Raw genomic sequence first — 17,334 nt, 5'->3', positions numbered from 1 at the left:
CACCCTCCACCCCTGCCTCCCGCAAGTACTAGCCAGTAAATGCCACCATGTGTCCTTCATCACTGAGGTGGGCTTTGTGCCCTGAATTACTGAGTATTTTGTTTTGTTTTAGACAAGGTCTCAGATAGCACAGGCTGGCCTTGAACTCAGTATGTAGTTGAGAATGATCTTCCACTACTGGTCATCGTGTCTCCACTCCCCCAAGCTCTGGGATTACAGGTATGCAAAACCACTCTGGGCACAGGCCCTGCTGTGGATGGACCCTAGGGCTTCATGCAAGCTAGGCCCTTTAGCAATTGAGTCACATTCAGCCCATTGCTTCTCTCCACCCCGAGCCCTTCTTTTTGGTGACAGGATCTCACTATGTAGCCTTGACTAGCCTGGAACTCACTATGTAGACCACACTGGCTTCTCAAACTATCAGAAACCCACCTGCTTCTGCCTTCCGAATGCTAGGGTTAAAGGCCCGTGCCACTGTGCCCAGGCCCACATTACCAACTTTGAGAAAGACTTTATTGCTTCTGTGTTCTCTTATGGGGAAAAGAAAGATCAACCTGCTTGCCCCTTAGGGTAAGTGTAAATTCTAAAGACAACTTCTCTCAAGATTCTTGTGAGGGACACACAATAGTGACAGTTAGCTCAACAGGTAGTTTAAATTGAAAACTTGTTTGAGCCTCTTTTTAAAAATTCTTTGCATATTAAAAACAAAACAAAACAAAACAAAAAAAAAACCTCCTGCAAAATCTGGCTCACAGTGCCCACTTTCTCCAGAGCACTGGGTTCAAGGGCCCCACTCGTTTCTGAGGAAAGACCACAGCACGTATTTAAGGACACTGTCTCCAGATTTGGAGGGACTGTCTAGCTTCCCAAGTCACCCACAGAGCCTGTGGTTTAACCTGTAAACCTTTGGTTTCTTGTATCTCCTTGAGACTAAAAGGCCTCCCTTCTCTTCCAACAACCCACACTGTGGGAAAGCGGGCAGGCAGTTTACACCATCTTAACCAGCATGGCAGTTAACCTTGATTCTCTTGCCAGAGGTGATTTTCCTCACTTCAACAGCAGATAAAAAAAATAGCTTTTAATGTGTGTGTGTGTGTGTGTGTGTGTGTGTGTGTGTAGGTTGCCAAATGTGTGTGTTTGGGGGGAACTCATGTATGTGGGAAGGGCTGTGCCCATGCATGTGTATGTATGTGATCTTCTGCATGTGTGTGTGTAAGCTCATGTATGTGTATATGTGTGGGAGGAGCTCATGCATGGGGGGAGGAGGGAGGGATGTGCCCATGCATGCATGTGTACAGGAACCCAAGCAAATGTATGTGTGTAGCTCATGCATGTATGTGAGCGCTCATGTGTGTGTGTGTGTGTGTGTGTGTGTGTGTGTGTAGCTCATGCATGTGGGGAGGGGTGTTCTGTGTGTGTGTGAGCTCATGTATGTGTGTGTGTGTGGGAGGAGCTCATGCATGGGGGGAGGAGGGAGGGGTGTGCCCATGCATGCATGTGTACAGGAACCCAAGCAAATGTGTGTGTATGTGTGTAGCTCATGCATGTATGTGAGCACTCGTGTGTGTGTGTGTGTGTGTGTGTGTGTGTGTGTAGCTCATGCATGTGGGGAGGGGTGTTCTGTGTGTGTGTGAGCTCATGTATGTGTGTGTGGGGGGGCTCATGCATGTGGGAAGGGGTGTTCCTCTGTGTGTGTGTCTGTATCTGTGCATGTATGTGTGTGTGTGTGTGTATGTGTGTGTATGTATGCATGAATGTAGGCCATTGGTACATCTTCACTTTATTTTGAGGACAGGATCACTCACTGAACCTAGAGCTTGCTGTTCTGGCTAAGCAGGCTGGCAGCGAGCTCCCTGAACCTGCTTGTCTCCTCCTCCCATGCTGGTTGACAGATGTGCACCACTGCACCTGCTGGGTGCTGGGATCTCAGCTCAGGTCCTCATGTGTGTGCTACAAGCACTTTACCCACTGAGAGCTGCCTTCCCACCAAAACCTTTTCTCTTCCTCCTTCCCTTTCTTCTTCTTTCTCTCCTTCCCTCCTTTCCTCCCTCCCTCCCTCCCTCCTGCTCCTCCTCCCATCTCTCTCTTTCTCTTTCCCTTTCTTTCTTTCTCTCTCTTTTTTAAGCTTTTTGTTTTGAGGGGAATTCCAATGTTAACATTAGTTTCAATTTCCAAACCTCTTAAACCTCACAAAGCCTTTAAGAAAGTCATACATTTTTGACATTTACATAAAGTCCAATTTTTGTATGATTTTTATTTTCAGAATCCAGAGCTAAATTTTATGTGAAAAGTGAGCCCTAGGAAGGAATTTTTACTTGCCAGAGCCAACTAGCTAAGGAGTCAAGCGTTGCTCCTTACCTGGGCAGTTCCATTTATAAGGGAGACCCAGGATATCAGCAGAGCTCCAGTAAATGGCAGTCAGGAAAAGATTCAGGGTCAGGGAGATGCTCCATGGGTTGGGGAAAGCATGTGCCATTCAAGTGGGAGGACTGGAGTTGGGAACCCCAGGACCCATGGAAACAGAGCACGGAGGCCTGCCTGTAATTCCAGCCCCAGGAAGGAGACTGGGAGAAGCTGGCTGGCTCGGTGAGCGATAGGTTCAGTTGAGAGACTCTGCCTCCCTGAAGATGGAGAGCCCTAACTAATACAGCCAGTGTTAACACTGCGCCTGTACACATTTATACATTTGAACATATAAGTCACATACTTACAGATGAAAATAAAAGGCATAAACAGCTGGGTGTAAAGTGAATTAAATATTCTAGCTAGCCCCTATAAAAGCACACCCACAATCCTGGCATTTTATTTACAAGCTGTAAGCCTAGATCGGGTAGATTTTGGGGCTATTCTAACTTACAGCCCAGCCATATGCCCCCCTTACTTGCTGTTTCTCCTGGCTTATGGTCTATCCTTCTCTCTCCATCTCCTCTCTTCCTTTCTCCCATCTCTACAGTTGTGACCCCCAGTCAGATAACTGAAAACCCACCTACCTCTGCTGCCTAACCACAGACTTTTAGCCTTTTATTAACCAATGAACTTGGGGTTCATGGTTATATAACATGAGTTGGTGTATATATGGATCTCCTCATTGAGGGGACCGGGGAACCAGATTTTGGGAGCTAGTATTTAGCATTTGAATCCATAGCAGCACCAGACCAACCCCCTACAGCTGGGGGGTGGCAAACCATAGCTGTAATGCCAAGGCTTAGGGGGCTGAGGCAGGAGGATCAAAAGTTCAAGACCAGTTTGGGCTATGGAATGAAACTGTCTCTCAAGAAAAGTTAAAATAACTGAAAACAAAAACAGACAAAGAAAAACTGTGAACTTTTCACTTAGCGCCGCATGATGGTAAGGCAGTGGTTCTCAACCTGTGGGTCGCGACCTCCAGGAGTTGAGCAACCCTGTCATCACAGGGGTTGCCTAAAACACAGACATTTATGATTCCTTACGGTAGCAAAACTGGGAAGTAGCCATGAAAATGTTTTAAGTTTGGGAGGTCACCACAACAATAGGGACTAGAAAAAAGGGTCACAGCAATAGGAAACCTGAGGAAGGGTAAGGGGTTTGCATTCAGTATACTTGACGTGGTTTCCTGAGTACTTTTGCGTGGTGTGTGTTGTACATGGTCTGTGTACTTGTGAGTATGGTTATGTACATGGGTGCATGCAAGCCCATGTTCTCTCTCTCTCTCTCTCTCTCTCTCTCTCTCTGTGTGTGTGTGTGTGTAGGCCAGGTCAATAAGGTCCTTATCACTTTCTGACTTTTGGCAACAGGGTTTCTCACCAACCCTGAAGCTTACAGTCAGCCAGGCTGGCAGGTCAATGAGCTTCCATCTCTAGCCCTGATGTTACAGATGCAGGACTATCATACCTGGCTGTAGACATGAGCTTCCCTAATCAAATGGAAGACCTCATGCTTATAAAGCAGGGACTTCATTCCAGCCAGAGAATGGCTACTTCCTATTGCTTACTACAGTCTCTGGGCTGCTAGTTTGGTAGGCTTATGGAAATAGACTTATGGAAACATGTAACACAAAAAGGATACTTCTGTGGTTCTAAAAGCCATAATGCTGCCTAATGAGCGTCAGAATATGACTTGTTAATTGGGAAGGCAGTTACAGGGTGGTATGCTGGGAATCCTTACTACCTCCCCCACCTCCGTATTCTAAAATAAGATTTATTGTGGGGGGATGGGGGGGGTGGGAAGAAGAGGGAATGAGTGATGATGTGTTGATCAGTCAAGCTTAAGAGCCATCCTGCGGCAACTGGATGAGCCTGGGGCCCAGAAGCCTTCAGAGACCCAGCAACTCCAAGAGACGCAGAAAGCAGGAGTGCTTCCCTCTTCCTGCTTCACACTTAGAGACCCAAGGACTCTGGGAAGGCCACGTTGCCGTTGCCATCTTTATTTAGGAGCCGTTTCCACGGAGGGAGACAGTAGGAGATGTGGAGCAGATTTCCACGCCTTCAGAAGGGTGTGCGAACTTCTGCCTTCAAATGTAAAACGCATGCCCGCCCCCTTCATACTCAATAACGTCGTGCTACCAGGTCATTTATAAATGTTTATTAAATGTCAGTAATTTTTACAAAGCAAATATTAATAGTAGAGGGACAAACTTTTGCAAAATATGTACAAAAGTAAAAGGCCTTTATGCATATTAATTTGTTTGGTGAAATGAAAGCATACCTTTGGACTCTTAGATCTACCTACAGGAATAATTTACGGCGACTCTTGAACCAAATCTCTGACCAAAACCCATCTTTTTTGTCTACAACTGTAACCAGCTTAGTTTCAGGAAAGTTTTAGAAAGATGAATGGAGAAACAAACAAACAAACAAACAAACAAACAAACCCTACCAGACACAAATACTTTTATTGAGTGTAGCATAAACCATGTCTCGTTAGGAACACCGTCTATAAGGTCTGCACTGTGTGCCTCTACTAAGGCTTCTTGGGCCTTGTGAGCTCACGTGTAAGAGAGAGAAGTCATTCAGGATATTTTGCGAATCTGCTTTCAAGTAAGAGGTGAAGAGAAGGTACACAGTATATGCTTCATTACCATAGGCACCCAACAAGAACACACTGCCTCCTCCCCTGTCATCCCCGGTGCCATTGAAGAGGCACGGTTAGTGTCAAAATCGTCACTCCCTTTGGCAACGTTGCATCTGTGAATGGAGCAAGGATTGCATACCGAGAAGGTGGTTTGTGGCCATCAGTGACCCTCACAGACCCAAAACTTCTACCTCGTAGATTCAGGTAGGCTTTACACCATCTGGCAATTTCATCAAGATTAACATAGCATACGTCATAAAAGTCACATCACAGCCCACTAAACGCTATCACATGACTAGTGCTTTATTTAAAAAACAAAAACAAAACAAAAAGACAAAACAAGTGGTAATCTCTGCAGTTGGGAAGTTGAGCCAGGAGGATCTCAAATTCAAGACCACTCTGGGGTACCCAAGGAGACCCTGCCTCAAAAGCACAAATATGCAAGCCAACAGATACAAAACAATGCCATGTGCCACCCAAGGCACTCAAAACTGGCTGGTCAGACCTGACTGCTTGCTCTACGGAGGGATGAGCAGGTAAATTCCGGTGCTGATCTACATCCGGGAGGACGGCACAATGTTAGCGGATGAACACTGCTTTGATGAATCTGATACCTGCCCGCCTGCCGGGCACGGCTAGAAGCATCTAGCTGATGGTATCTGAGGAGCCACCATCAGGTTTTGACACAAAATTCAATCCTATTGTAAACTGACTAAGCCCTAAACTCGTACCATAAGAAAACGGGCATCACGTGCCCTCATGCTTTCTGGGCTGAAAAGCCAACCACATTTTTTTTTTTTAAAAAGAAAAGGAAAAAAAGAAAAAGCAGAAAAAAACTTTCATTCAAGCAGCAAGAACCAAAGATCCCTTGACTCATGGAATTTAACGTGCTGAAATCTCAGGAAAGAGACAGATAGCCAAAGTCTGATTTTTCCAAATAAAAGGACCTGAAAAGCTTCACTCTCCGTCATTCAAATAAAATGAAAAGAAATGAGAGGGTAAGGAAGCAGCCTCTCTAGGTTTATTAGGGGACGTCTTACAAACGTTTGACTGGGCCTTAAAGGTGGGATGCAGGGGTTCATACAGGAAATTCAAATTAACACTGACGCTTGGTCTTCTCAAACGAGAAAAATAACATCGCTAACAAATTGCACCTCGGAGTCAGGTTTCAGATGGTTTGTTTGGGGTTTTGCCTAAATGTATCATTAAATAATGAAAGCGCCAATTTGAGGGTTTTCCAAATAGCTTGAGTCTCAGGATATAACCGCATAACTTGGCCATTTTATTCTTCATATAAACGAGGCATAACCGGATGTGAATACCAACACTGAGAAATGCATGCCATCAAAACAGATGCCCAAGCGTTTGGGCATACACACTAGAAGGTATGAGTTACTTGGGGGCATATGCTTTTTGCTGGATCTAACAATTCTTGTCACTTCTGGTACTAATGGTGGTCTTACTCTTACTTTAGTAACAGCAACAGCTGCCACTAACGTAACAAGCATTTCCCTGTTGAGTCCCAACTTGAGAACTTCACCAGAGGACCCTTTGGGTGTGGAGTACCCACAATGCACTGCGATAGGAAAACAAACAAACAAACAAAAAAACCCAACATGCTCCTCTTCAGGACATCCTGTCTGGCTTGGCTGAAGCTTCTCTTTGGCTATCAAGTACCCTTTCCAGATAGAAAACCTGATAGGGAGGCTTCTATTGAATACAGACAGGATTTGGCAGAGAGCAACATCTCAGGCCATTACAGACAGATATCTGGGTGGCACATCTTGAGTTGAGAGTATAAGAAAATGTGGAACAAAGCCCTTTCCCCATTACAAAGAAAATTAAGGTCTAAGTCTGGGTTGTTCTCTTATTTATAAGGCAACTCTGAAATGTATAAAAAGATTTCGAAGTCAACCAAGACACTTGTGTGGTTCTCTGTCAGTAAGCAGGAAGGCTGCGGGATTGAAGGAGGAGTCTGGATTAGGCACAGTCACTCCAAGCACCCGAGACATACACAGACCAATGCCCCACAGAGCCTCAGCTCCAAGGCATGGCTCAGGGGCCAGGAGGGAGAAGTCAGCACACGGAGGGTTAGGCACCTTTTCAATTCTGTTGGCTAAATTCCATCGCCCTCTTCACACAACAGTATTTCACTTCACAAAAGGACCTGACTTTCAGGGTGTGTAAGTGTCAGACTGTAAGTGTGGACCGTGGCTTTCTGGCTGGGCCTCACTGTTCTTTAAGTTCTAACCAATCCTGTGGAGACGGCATGTAAGTAATCTACCACGTGAGAATGGATCTAGACCGCACTGGGTTCTAAGATGCTGCACGCTCCAGAAGGAAGCTGCAGGGACCCGGAAGGATGCTGTCTCTAGTCAGGAGCTCTGGTCCTTTCTTGGTGACGGTCACAATGGAGGAAGTCAGAGATCCTGCTCTGTCAGGCAGAATTTCTGTGCTCACCACAGAGCTTAAATGTAACCAGACACAACTGCTTTCTGGTGGGACTGACTTCTGCTGCCTTCACTGCACTTAGTTGTGGCCAATGCACAATAATGTTTGCTAAATTAACACAGAACACATTACTGCACACACACTCAAATGCTCATCAGCATTGGAGTGATGCTAACCATACATTTAAATGACATATCTTTTTTTTTTTTTTGACAGAAAAAGGACCAGATGTAGAACCATGAATTATGGTGAATTATGCTAACAACACCTGCACTGTGATACTGACATACATGTCTTAAGCTCATGATATTACCAAGGCAAGAAAGCACTGGACTTTATAACCAGAATGACAGTGAAAGCTCAAATCCAGGACAAGTCAGGTCTCTCAAGTATACATACACTAGGGCCCAGCTCTGGCACCCTCCAGCAAGAAAAGAAGAAAGCCACTGCTTTTGGGCCTCATAGTCAGCCAGTCTTTCAGGGCGCAATTTCTTGCCTGAGAATAGTCACACAGTAAAACAGGCTTCACTGCCCTCGTGTGCTCTCCAGGGACAGCAGGGACAAGCTCAGGTTCTACAAACTCCCAGGCCAGTTGGAACATGCCAAATGGTTTTGTACACCAGCCACTGTATTTTATCACAAGCTACCTCATGGGCATGGTTTAAGTTAGCAATGGTGTGTGTGTGTGTGTGTGTGTGTGTGTGTGTGTGTGTGTGTGTGTGTGTGTGTGTGTGTGTGTGTGAAGGCAAACCTCCTTAAGTATGGGCCAAAAAAAAATTGCTTATCCTTAGATGCATCCTTAAGACATTTGAATGTACCTCAATGAAGCTGTGTCTCACACACGATGACACACACAACACATACAAACTCTGTCACAGAGAGACACTAACCAGGGACAGGGTACTGAAAGGATGCCTTTTTGAACAGTTCACAGGGAAATGCTGCCCACCAAGCTCTCGGGGACAAGAGAAGCCCGAGAGCACCACAGTTCAGAGCTGCTGAGGTTGAGACAGTGGGGCTAAAGGAAGAAGACCCAACAGTGGTTCTCTCCAGCAAGGCACAAAGTCCAAGGAGACAGGACCAGAAAGTCACACTCTGGGGCTGCTATGGTGATGTCCGTCACCAGGGTGCTTGCCCTCTCCAGATGTTGTAACATGGCACATTAAGTTAGTGACAGCATGTATGGCAAAGGAAACTGCGTGTCACTGCTCATCTCAGATCAACATAGCACATGTACCATTTGTGACCGCATCAGCATCAGGCTGAGATCCATCTTGTAAACTTAAGCAGTAAGACATTACCTTCAGAAAGTAAAGAGACTGAGAAAAACAAACTACTGCTGTGTGTGTAGGGGGCCAAGCCTCTGTGGGCTGAGACTGCTGCCCTACAGAAATTAGAGAAATTGAGGGAAAACAAACTACTGCTGTGTGTGTAGGGGGCCAAGCCTCTGTGGGCCGAGACTCCTCCCTAAAACTTTTCTCTAACAGCCCTTCCAGACCAGGGCTCACATAGGGAGGCATGTCATTGCTGGGTAAGGCACTCTCTCTCTTTAGAGCTGAATTTTCATACTCTCATCCCTACAAGTTCTTAAAGATACTGCCTATTCTTAGAACTGCAGGACAGTTATGAGAATTCAAGGCCTGAAAAACACCTAGTGTAAGGTTGCCAGGAAGTTATAATTGGACTTGAAGGTAAGCCACAGTGAAACCAATCAAAGCCCAAATTCTAGCAGATATTGGCAATGGGTTAATTCAGCAGCTGTCAGCCACAAACTAAAGGCCACAGATGAACTAAGTTCTCCAAGAAGTTAGACACACACAACTGAGATTCTTCTAACTGCTGTTGTAAACTGCCATTTAAAGAGAAAAACAAGACAAACAGAAAACAATCAAAATCACAACAAGGTATTAAAACAGCGAGTCTTGTCATCACTGCAGCATGAGCTGCTTCAGGTTGTCATGAAGGATCGTGTCCTTCACGTCCCGGAACACGAGGCGGATGTTCTCTGTGTTGATCGCGGTGGTGAAGTGGTGGTACAACGGCCTCTGCTGCTGGTCCCGGCGTTTCCCCCGGAAGCATTCCACCAGAAACTTTTGGACGTCTCTTAAGCAGTGGGGGTCCCCTTCAAATTCTAGGAAATAGTCTTTGATGCTAACAACTTGCACTTTCTCCTCGAGCAAGTCTGTCTTGTTTAAGAAGAGGATTATGGAGACGTTGCTGAAAACCCGATTGTTGACAATTGTTTCAAAAATGTTCAGAGATTCTGTAAGGCGATTGGTCTGGCGGTCCTCCATAAGCACCTGGTCAAATTCACTTGAAGAGACAAGGAAAAGTATCGACGTCACACTGTCAAAGCATTCAAACCAGCGTTTCCGTTCTGATCTCTGGCCACCTACATCAACCATTTTGAAAGGAACATTTTTAATTTCAAAGTCGTACTCATGGATGCCTTTGGTGGGCCTTCTGGCAAGCAGGATATCTTGCTGTGATGGAATGTAATCCTGGAAGAGAGAAGGATTGATTTATACTTAGAGTCCACAAGTAGCAAATGGCCCAGTAAATGGATGTGCAAACTAAATGATTAAAACCAACCAAGCAACCCAAGGCTGGCCTCGAGCAAGGGATCCTATTGCCTCAGCCTCCCAGGAGCTGGAGTTACAGGTGTGGCTCCATGATGGGCACACTGCCCACAGCTGACACCCACCTGCACTACCAACCAGTGCCCACTCCTAGGTTATGCCAGCGTAATCTCACTGTCCCAGCATCTCCATGCTGGTCCTCGCCCCTCTAAACACAGGAGGATCTGAGGCGGTAACTCCTGAGGCTCACTTCCTATGCTTGGTTCTGACCTAGTCTGTAATTCATTACACCATCTTCTTTACTGAACACACCTCCTTCACGACTGGGATAAGTTCCACACTGTCACCCACGTGACAAGTGATGTGCCACATGCATTTCTGACCTTAGGCCGTGGTGCAAGAGCTCTCACTCACTGAGGAAAAGCACACTCTGAGCACCATGTCTGCGGGGGAACAGGACGTTCACACCTGCAGGGCACTCACACCTAGCACACTTGTCAAGTCTGCTAGCTCTTCTGGACCTTTATGTAACCACCGCTATAGTGTCAGCTGGCATTGATTTTGTCATGATCCTCCTGTCTCTGCCTTTTGGGTGCTAGGATTACACATTTATTTTCCCACACAAGTGTGTGTGTGTATGTGTGTGTGTGTGAGTGTGTGTGTGTGAGTGTGCGTGTGCGTGTGTATGTGTGTGTTTAAGGTAAAGTCTTACTATGTTGTCCCGGCTGACCTGGAACTCGGTGACAGTTCTCCTGCCTTAGATTTACAATGCTAAGATCCCAGACCGTGACACCATGACTAGCTTTCCAGACCTTGTGACCTGGGAAACAGTAAGATCTTGAACAGAGGCAACTGCTAGCTGCAGGGGTGAGACACTGCACTGGGCGGCACACTTCCTCACATCCCCGACTGGCTCTTCCTTCTCGGGCTGTACTTTTCCACAAGTCATACGGCTCTTTTGGTACTACTCAAACAAGAACAGTTTGAATATTATCTTCATGTTCAAAATATGTTAAAAGTCAAGGAGGATCAAAAACCGTGACTTTACAAGCTGTATGCATTTTATGCCCTTCTAAGGGCTCAATCAGAATAGGGTTTCTATAGCTTTAGTCGAATGCAGTTCTATGATTTGTCCTTAAGTTCACAGATGGGTGATAAAATGTAGCTCAGCCAGCCTCATTCTGCTCTCTCCAGGCTGATTATGTAATCTCTGTTCCCCTGTAGATGTGGCTTCAGAACTATTCTCACCCTAACAGTTTAAGCACATACTACACGGGTTGAGAGTGGACTATACTATTTATCTATGAGCTATTTGTTGATTGCCTACTTTGTGCCAGGCACTGTCACTAGGAACCAGGGACTTAACTAACTCTTGTAATCAAGGTAGGAAGTCCTGGTCCTCAGAAAGGATGGATAAAAGAAAAACTAAGTAACCATCAGCATGCTGGATGTAACAAGGAAGCAAGGGCTGTTGCAGACAGGGAGAGATGGCAGCTGTGTTAGCCAAGCCTCCCTCTGGCCATGACAGCACCAGGGCGGACTTCAAGGTCATCTTTTACTACATGGTAGGTTCAAATCTAGCCTGAACTACAAGAAAATTTGCCTCAAAAAAAAAAAAAAAAAACCAAAACCAAAAACAAAAACCATCCAAACAAACAACATCAAAACCCCAGCAACAACGAAAAGGATGTACATCAGTGTTGTGCTTAGCAAACCTGCCTGAAATCAGAAGCACGTCAAACAAGCCATCTAGACTGTAAGAAAGCACTCTTAAATACCACTATCCAGGCATTGTGGTGTAGGCCTTTAATTCCAGTGGGAGGCAGACATAGGCGGAGATCTCAGTGAGTTCCAGGCCAGCCTGGTCTACAAAGCAGGTTCCAGGCCTACGGAATAAGACCCGGTCTCAAACAACAAACATCAGAGCTGGTCTGGGGTCTGGAGAGGCTGCTCTTGCAGAGGACAGGGTTTAGAGTTCCCAGCATCCACATGGCAGATAGAACTCTAGTTCCAGGAAACTAACATCCTTTTCTGGGTTCCCAGGGCACCAAGTAAGCACAATAGTGCACACACACAATAGTGCACATACACAATAGTGCACACACACACACCCATACAAAGCAAATAGAAATAAACATGTAAAAACTGTTCAAGGCTGGGGAGGTGAGCTCACTAAAGTGTATGCATACAGCGTGAGCCTCAGGTCCTAAGTCTGCATCCCCACCCAGCACCCACATAAAAAGGTGGCTGCTAACAGCACCACCTATAATCCTAGAGCTGGGGAGAGGAGATAGGAGGCTTGCTGGTCGGCAGTCTAGACAAATGTGTGTGCTCCCAGTTCAGGGAGAGACCCTGTCTCAGACAAGGCAAGAGACAACTGAGGAAGACATACAACATCAACCCTAGCCACTCTGTGCACTAGTGTGTGCACATGTGTGTGCACATGCACCCCTCGTACGCACTGCTTTTCTCTGACCGTGTGTATTATGTGACAAACTAAGTTATAAAGAACTCAAGTTCTAAGAGATAATTATATTTGCGGGAAGCAGGTAAAAAAAAATATTCCTTGAAAGGCAACAAATACAATTAAAAATTTAGGTTCCTTTTTTTTAAATAGGCTGGCCTTAAACTTATGATCCTCCTGTCTCAGTTTTGACTGCTAGAACTATAGATGTCCATCACACCTAGCAGGCAAATTCTATTAGAAAACATAAGCAAAATGTAAAAATGAACTTGGTAGAGACAATAATACAGTGCCCTAAGACGGCGGCATCTGACTTCCTTTCTTATAGCAGGTCAGTCCTGTGCCATCCTCAGCACCACAGCTCGTCTAACACGACACATCTAAGAGGCAAAGGCAGCGGCACTGGGATTCACGACTAACAAACACCCCTGGGGCAGGAGCTCTAAGCAGTGAAACCTGGAATTCCACCTGACCTTCACAACAGAGCGAAGGAACGTACCGGGAGCGCTCACTCTCTGCCTGTCATGGAAACTGGGAGCCATGAGCACGCCCAGTTGAGTTACTGGCTCTGAGGCAAACAGTGGGGAGATAACAGGGTCTCCTTCCAAGCTGGCTCTCTCTTACCTCAGTCTCCTCTGCAGGCCTGGGACTGCAGCCCCAGTCACTGGACTCCTGCACAAGCGAGTTCTGCTCTATTTCTGCTACAGAAAACCCAACAACACCAAAGAATAATAGATAGTGTGAAATCTCATTTTCAACATAAATCTCTTCCATGTTGACAAAACTTAGAAACCTGTCAATGTTTGTAGGAGGACAACTCAAGCCACTGGCACTGAAAGAAAAAGAAAGGCTGGCTGCCTGGTAGACTCTAACTTTCCTGACCTGCTGCCCCAAACAGAAGCAGTGCCATCCCCATTACTGCCTCCAAGTATCAACTGTTGAAGGCAAAACCAGAACTATTGTTTTGAAACTTACCGGTACTCCAAGTTTATCCAAGTTATCCAAGAAATACTTTACAGACTCACCCTGAAAACAAGAAGAAAACAAAGTTAGGACGGCTTGAATGTCACACAGTTTATGTAGTACTGTGGGGCTGTACACTTGGTCTAAATATACTTTGGTTAGTCACATTCAGAGAAGCTGAAGCAGGGGGATTACCAAGTGTGAGAGGCCAAGCTGGGCTACATAGGGAGACCTCTTTCCCAACCAAAAAATGAAGGCAAACACAAAACAAAGAGCTTGACAAATACTAACTTTAAAGAACTACTAACGGGGCTGAGTGGTGCTCGCTCGGCATGCTCAAGGCCCTGGTCCGTCAGCAGCACAAACAGCCCACAGCTAGCACAACACAGGCTGCCCCGTATGGGGAAGGAATGACTGCACGACCTCTGCTCCTGCACTTGGCCTGTGACCACAGGTCAGCCTGACTGAAAGAAAGGAAAACAATGTCTAGCCCCACAAAAATGTCACTGCAAAAGTTTTCAGGTCACCGCAAAGATCTTTGTTGTGACATCAAATTTGGCAGGTCTACTCCCTGAAGGCTGGGCTCCTATGGGACTAGTAACTCTACCAATGAGCTTCTCAGATCCTGCCATGCTAGGGCTCTGTCTGCCTGTCCTCTGAGTGGGTCTTTACCTGGCCACAGCTCAGCAGCCCCCGGAACAAAGCGTATCATTTAAGTTATGCAAAGCTTTCAATGCTGGTATGTTTTATTATATAGCATTTAAAACCATATTTGCCAACAATTCTGTCCATTTTATCAGGTTTGTGGGAAGCCGCTGCACTCACTCACTGTGGCAGACAAACCTGGGGTTTCTATATTCTAACACTTGGCTGAAAGCCTAAGCTTTATACTAGCAGCAACATAAATCCAGGCTATTTTCCTTGAAATAGTGAGATGACCAAGGCGTCCCAGTGCCAGCCATTCCCTTAGGCAAAAGCAGCCTGTCTTGAAAAGGGAAAAGGGCAGTCGGACGGAGCAGCTTGCCATGAGCCGAGTCATCCTGCAGTTTCTCCCGCAGGGCTCCAGTTTCCGCTTCAATCCATACTCATCAGAAAGACACTCAAAGTGAAGACTGAACACAAGGACCCAGTATACTGCTTAGTCCAGGGTATTCTTCAATTTGGGGTGTGTGTCATGTCCAGATACACTTCTGGTCACAAAAACAGGCTGATGAAGAACATAACCAATATGGTCTGAGGCTCACACACTGATCTGCTGCTCTTCACCTGAGCTGCAGATGGCTGTGAGCTGCCTGACAGGGTGCTGAGAATCGAACCTGGGTCCTCTGGAAGAGCAGCCAGTGTGGAGCCATCTCTTCAGCCCCAAACTTCCCCTTTCAAACTGGGTAGCATCCTTTTCCCCAAGCAACCTGTGCTGTTTGTAGGTTTAGAATCCCCTCCACCCTGAAAACACACAGTGAAGCCACCAGGCATCGTGGGAGGTAGAGCATTTAACCTGCCTGAATTAATTTGAAGACAATTTCTACAGCTGAACTGAACATAAATGGGGAACTGAGCATAAACACAGGACAGGGCACTTGTAACTGTCATTTACTGTTTCTCCCTCTGTCTCAACTGGGAACACAGTGACTTGTTTTCAAGGACCTGGTAAGGGTAAAATCAAGTTGCTATAAAATTGATATTTCAAGAGCCGGGCGGTGGTGGCGCACGCCTTTAATCCCAGCACTCGGGAGGCAGAGGCAGGTGGATTTCCGAGTTCGAGGCCAGCCTGGTCTACAAAGTGAGTTCCAGGACAGCCAGGACTACACAGAGAAACCCTGTCTCAAAAAAAAAAAAAAAAAATTGATATTTCATAGTAAAGAGCAGGGGTTATGCCAATGTCTCCTGGCCTGCAGGAACTAGATATAATGTCCCGTTTGAACACACACACACACACACACACACACACACACACACACGAAATAAATAGGACAAAAGTGTGTGTGTGTGTGAGTGTGCACATATGTGTGCAGGTACTTATGCTTGTGTATGTGAAGTCAGAAGAGGGTGCTGGTAAGCCACCACCCCCCCCCCCCCCCGGAGTCCTTTTGAGGCACAGTTTCTCTCTGAACCCAAGGCTTGCATTTTGTAGGCTAGGCCAGCAAGCCCCAGTGACCTTCCTGTCTCTGCTCACCCAGAGCTGGGACACCTGGTTTGTTATATGGGTGCTGGGATGCCGAGCTGACTCTCTATCGCTGAGTACTATCTTATTTAAACAACAAATAATTTTAGTTGCGTGCCCCCCCCATCCCAAGGTTTTGCTTTCTTTTCCCTCCCTCTCTCCTTTCTTTCTCTCTTTTGAGGCAGGAATAACCAGGACTGGCTTTGAACTCACAGTAGCACCTCTCCTGGGTGCTAACAACACAGGAGTGGGCCACTGCTGCAGTTTTAATACCACTTTGACGATAAACAGCCTCGGATACACAACTTTCTATACCTTTCCAAACTATATGTACAGTGATGCTCTGGGTAAGAGTCCTGCTAAGCTCTCCTGGGCCCTCCTCCCCACACAGGTGAAAACACTCTTCAATCGAGGCTCTAGAGAAGGATAAAATAATCCGACTGGTGGCATGGCCTGAAATCCTGGCACAGAAGCCAACGGGTGGCTCGACCTGCCATCCTGGCACCTGAAAACCAGCTCAAGGTGATTCTCAGACAGCAGTTCAAAGTCAGCCTAGGTCATGGGAGGCTTAGCTAGCTAGCTAGCTAACTAACTAGCTAACTAACTAACTAGCTAACTAGCTAACAACAACAAAGTAAAAGAAAAGAGGTTCCTCATCCAGTCAACAGTAGAAGTTCAACGCCATAAAAAGCATTTGAATCATGTATCTTATGGAGGTAACATAACTGAAAGTTGAAATACCCTCACATGAGTATTATCTGAGCCAGCCGCCCCTCTTCCTTACACATAAATACTTACACCACCCTACCGTATGAGAGGGTTTACAGAAGCCTGTGTACACAGCCTTGTGGCATTACTGATCTATACAAACCTCTTAGAAAGCCAGGAGCATTATGTCCCATAAAGCATTTAATGGCCTTGTCTGATCCAAGGAATTGCTCAGCATAAACAACAGGATGCACGCAAAGGGACAGTGAAGCTGGGCGATGGCCCACACTGGAGACTTGGGAATCCGCCAGAACGATGAGCTTTAGAGTCAGTTTGAAGCCAGCCCAGGGTATGTAAGACCCTGCTTCAAACACTCCCCCAAAAGGAAAGAATACATAAAATGCCACTTATTCAGTGATACTTACAACAATAAAATCTGGAACATTATTTTTCCACATAGAATTAAGAAAGAAATATAATAAATCTGAATATACACACATATAAAATACCGTAAGTTACCAAACATAATCATCTGATATCAGTTACATATGAAATACTTGTGCTATTAAATGCTAAACTGAAGGAGTAGGTTATAAAGTCAGAGCCTACACCCTTGACCTACAAGGCCTTCTTTAACTTTTGCAAATGTGGGACAATACTCACACAGCAAGCAGCAGAGCCTGCCCAAGCTTACGCCAGGCCTTTAGTTGTTTATCCTCCATGACTAAGTTAGTCCAATGTTTTCATGCACAGAAACGGCGGTCACTGTCTGTATGTGCTTGGCCTGGCCTTACTGTCATTTGAGAAAACCTTAACTCTCTATATAGCACATCTTAATTCAAAGATCTACGATACTATTAGCTCAGCTGTATATTAAATTAACTCCTTAAAATACGGGCAAAGGTAACTGTGTAGCACTGCAATATCTTTTTCTAAGAATGAGAGCTATGCCTGGTAGC

The 17,334-nt window shown here is 45.8% G+C and overlaps 1 protein-coding gene across 1 annotated transcript in view; it reads right to left on the bottom strand.

The window, feature by feature from the left end:
- Nucleotides 1–4,545: 4,545 nt before the first annotated feature.
- Nucleotides 4,546–17,334, bottom strand: part of Gna13 (guanine nucleotide binding protein, alpha 13) — a 38,576-nt gene continuing 25,787 nt past the window's right edge. Inside the window, exons 3-4 of the mRNA NM_010303.3 lie at nucleotides 13,519–13,569; nucleotides 4,546–10,001 (exon numbers count right to left, since the gene is read on the bottom strand). Of these exons, the coding sequence (NP_034433.3) occupies nucleotides 9,429–10,001; nucleotides 13,519–13,569 (624 nt within the window). The 3' untranslated portion in view covers nucleotides 4,546–9,428. The remainder of the gene's footprint in view (nucleotides 10,002–13,518; nucleotides 13,570–17,334) is intronic.

Source organism: Mus musculus, chromosome 11 (assembly GCF_000001635.26).
Source record: "Mus musculus strain C57BL/6J chromosome 11, GRCm38.p6 C57BL/6J".
NCBI lineage: Eukaryota > Metazoa > Chordata > Mammalia > Rodentia > Muridae > Mus > Mus musculus.
This window is presented reverse-complemented; position numbering and strand designations above follow the sequence as displayed.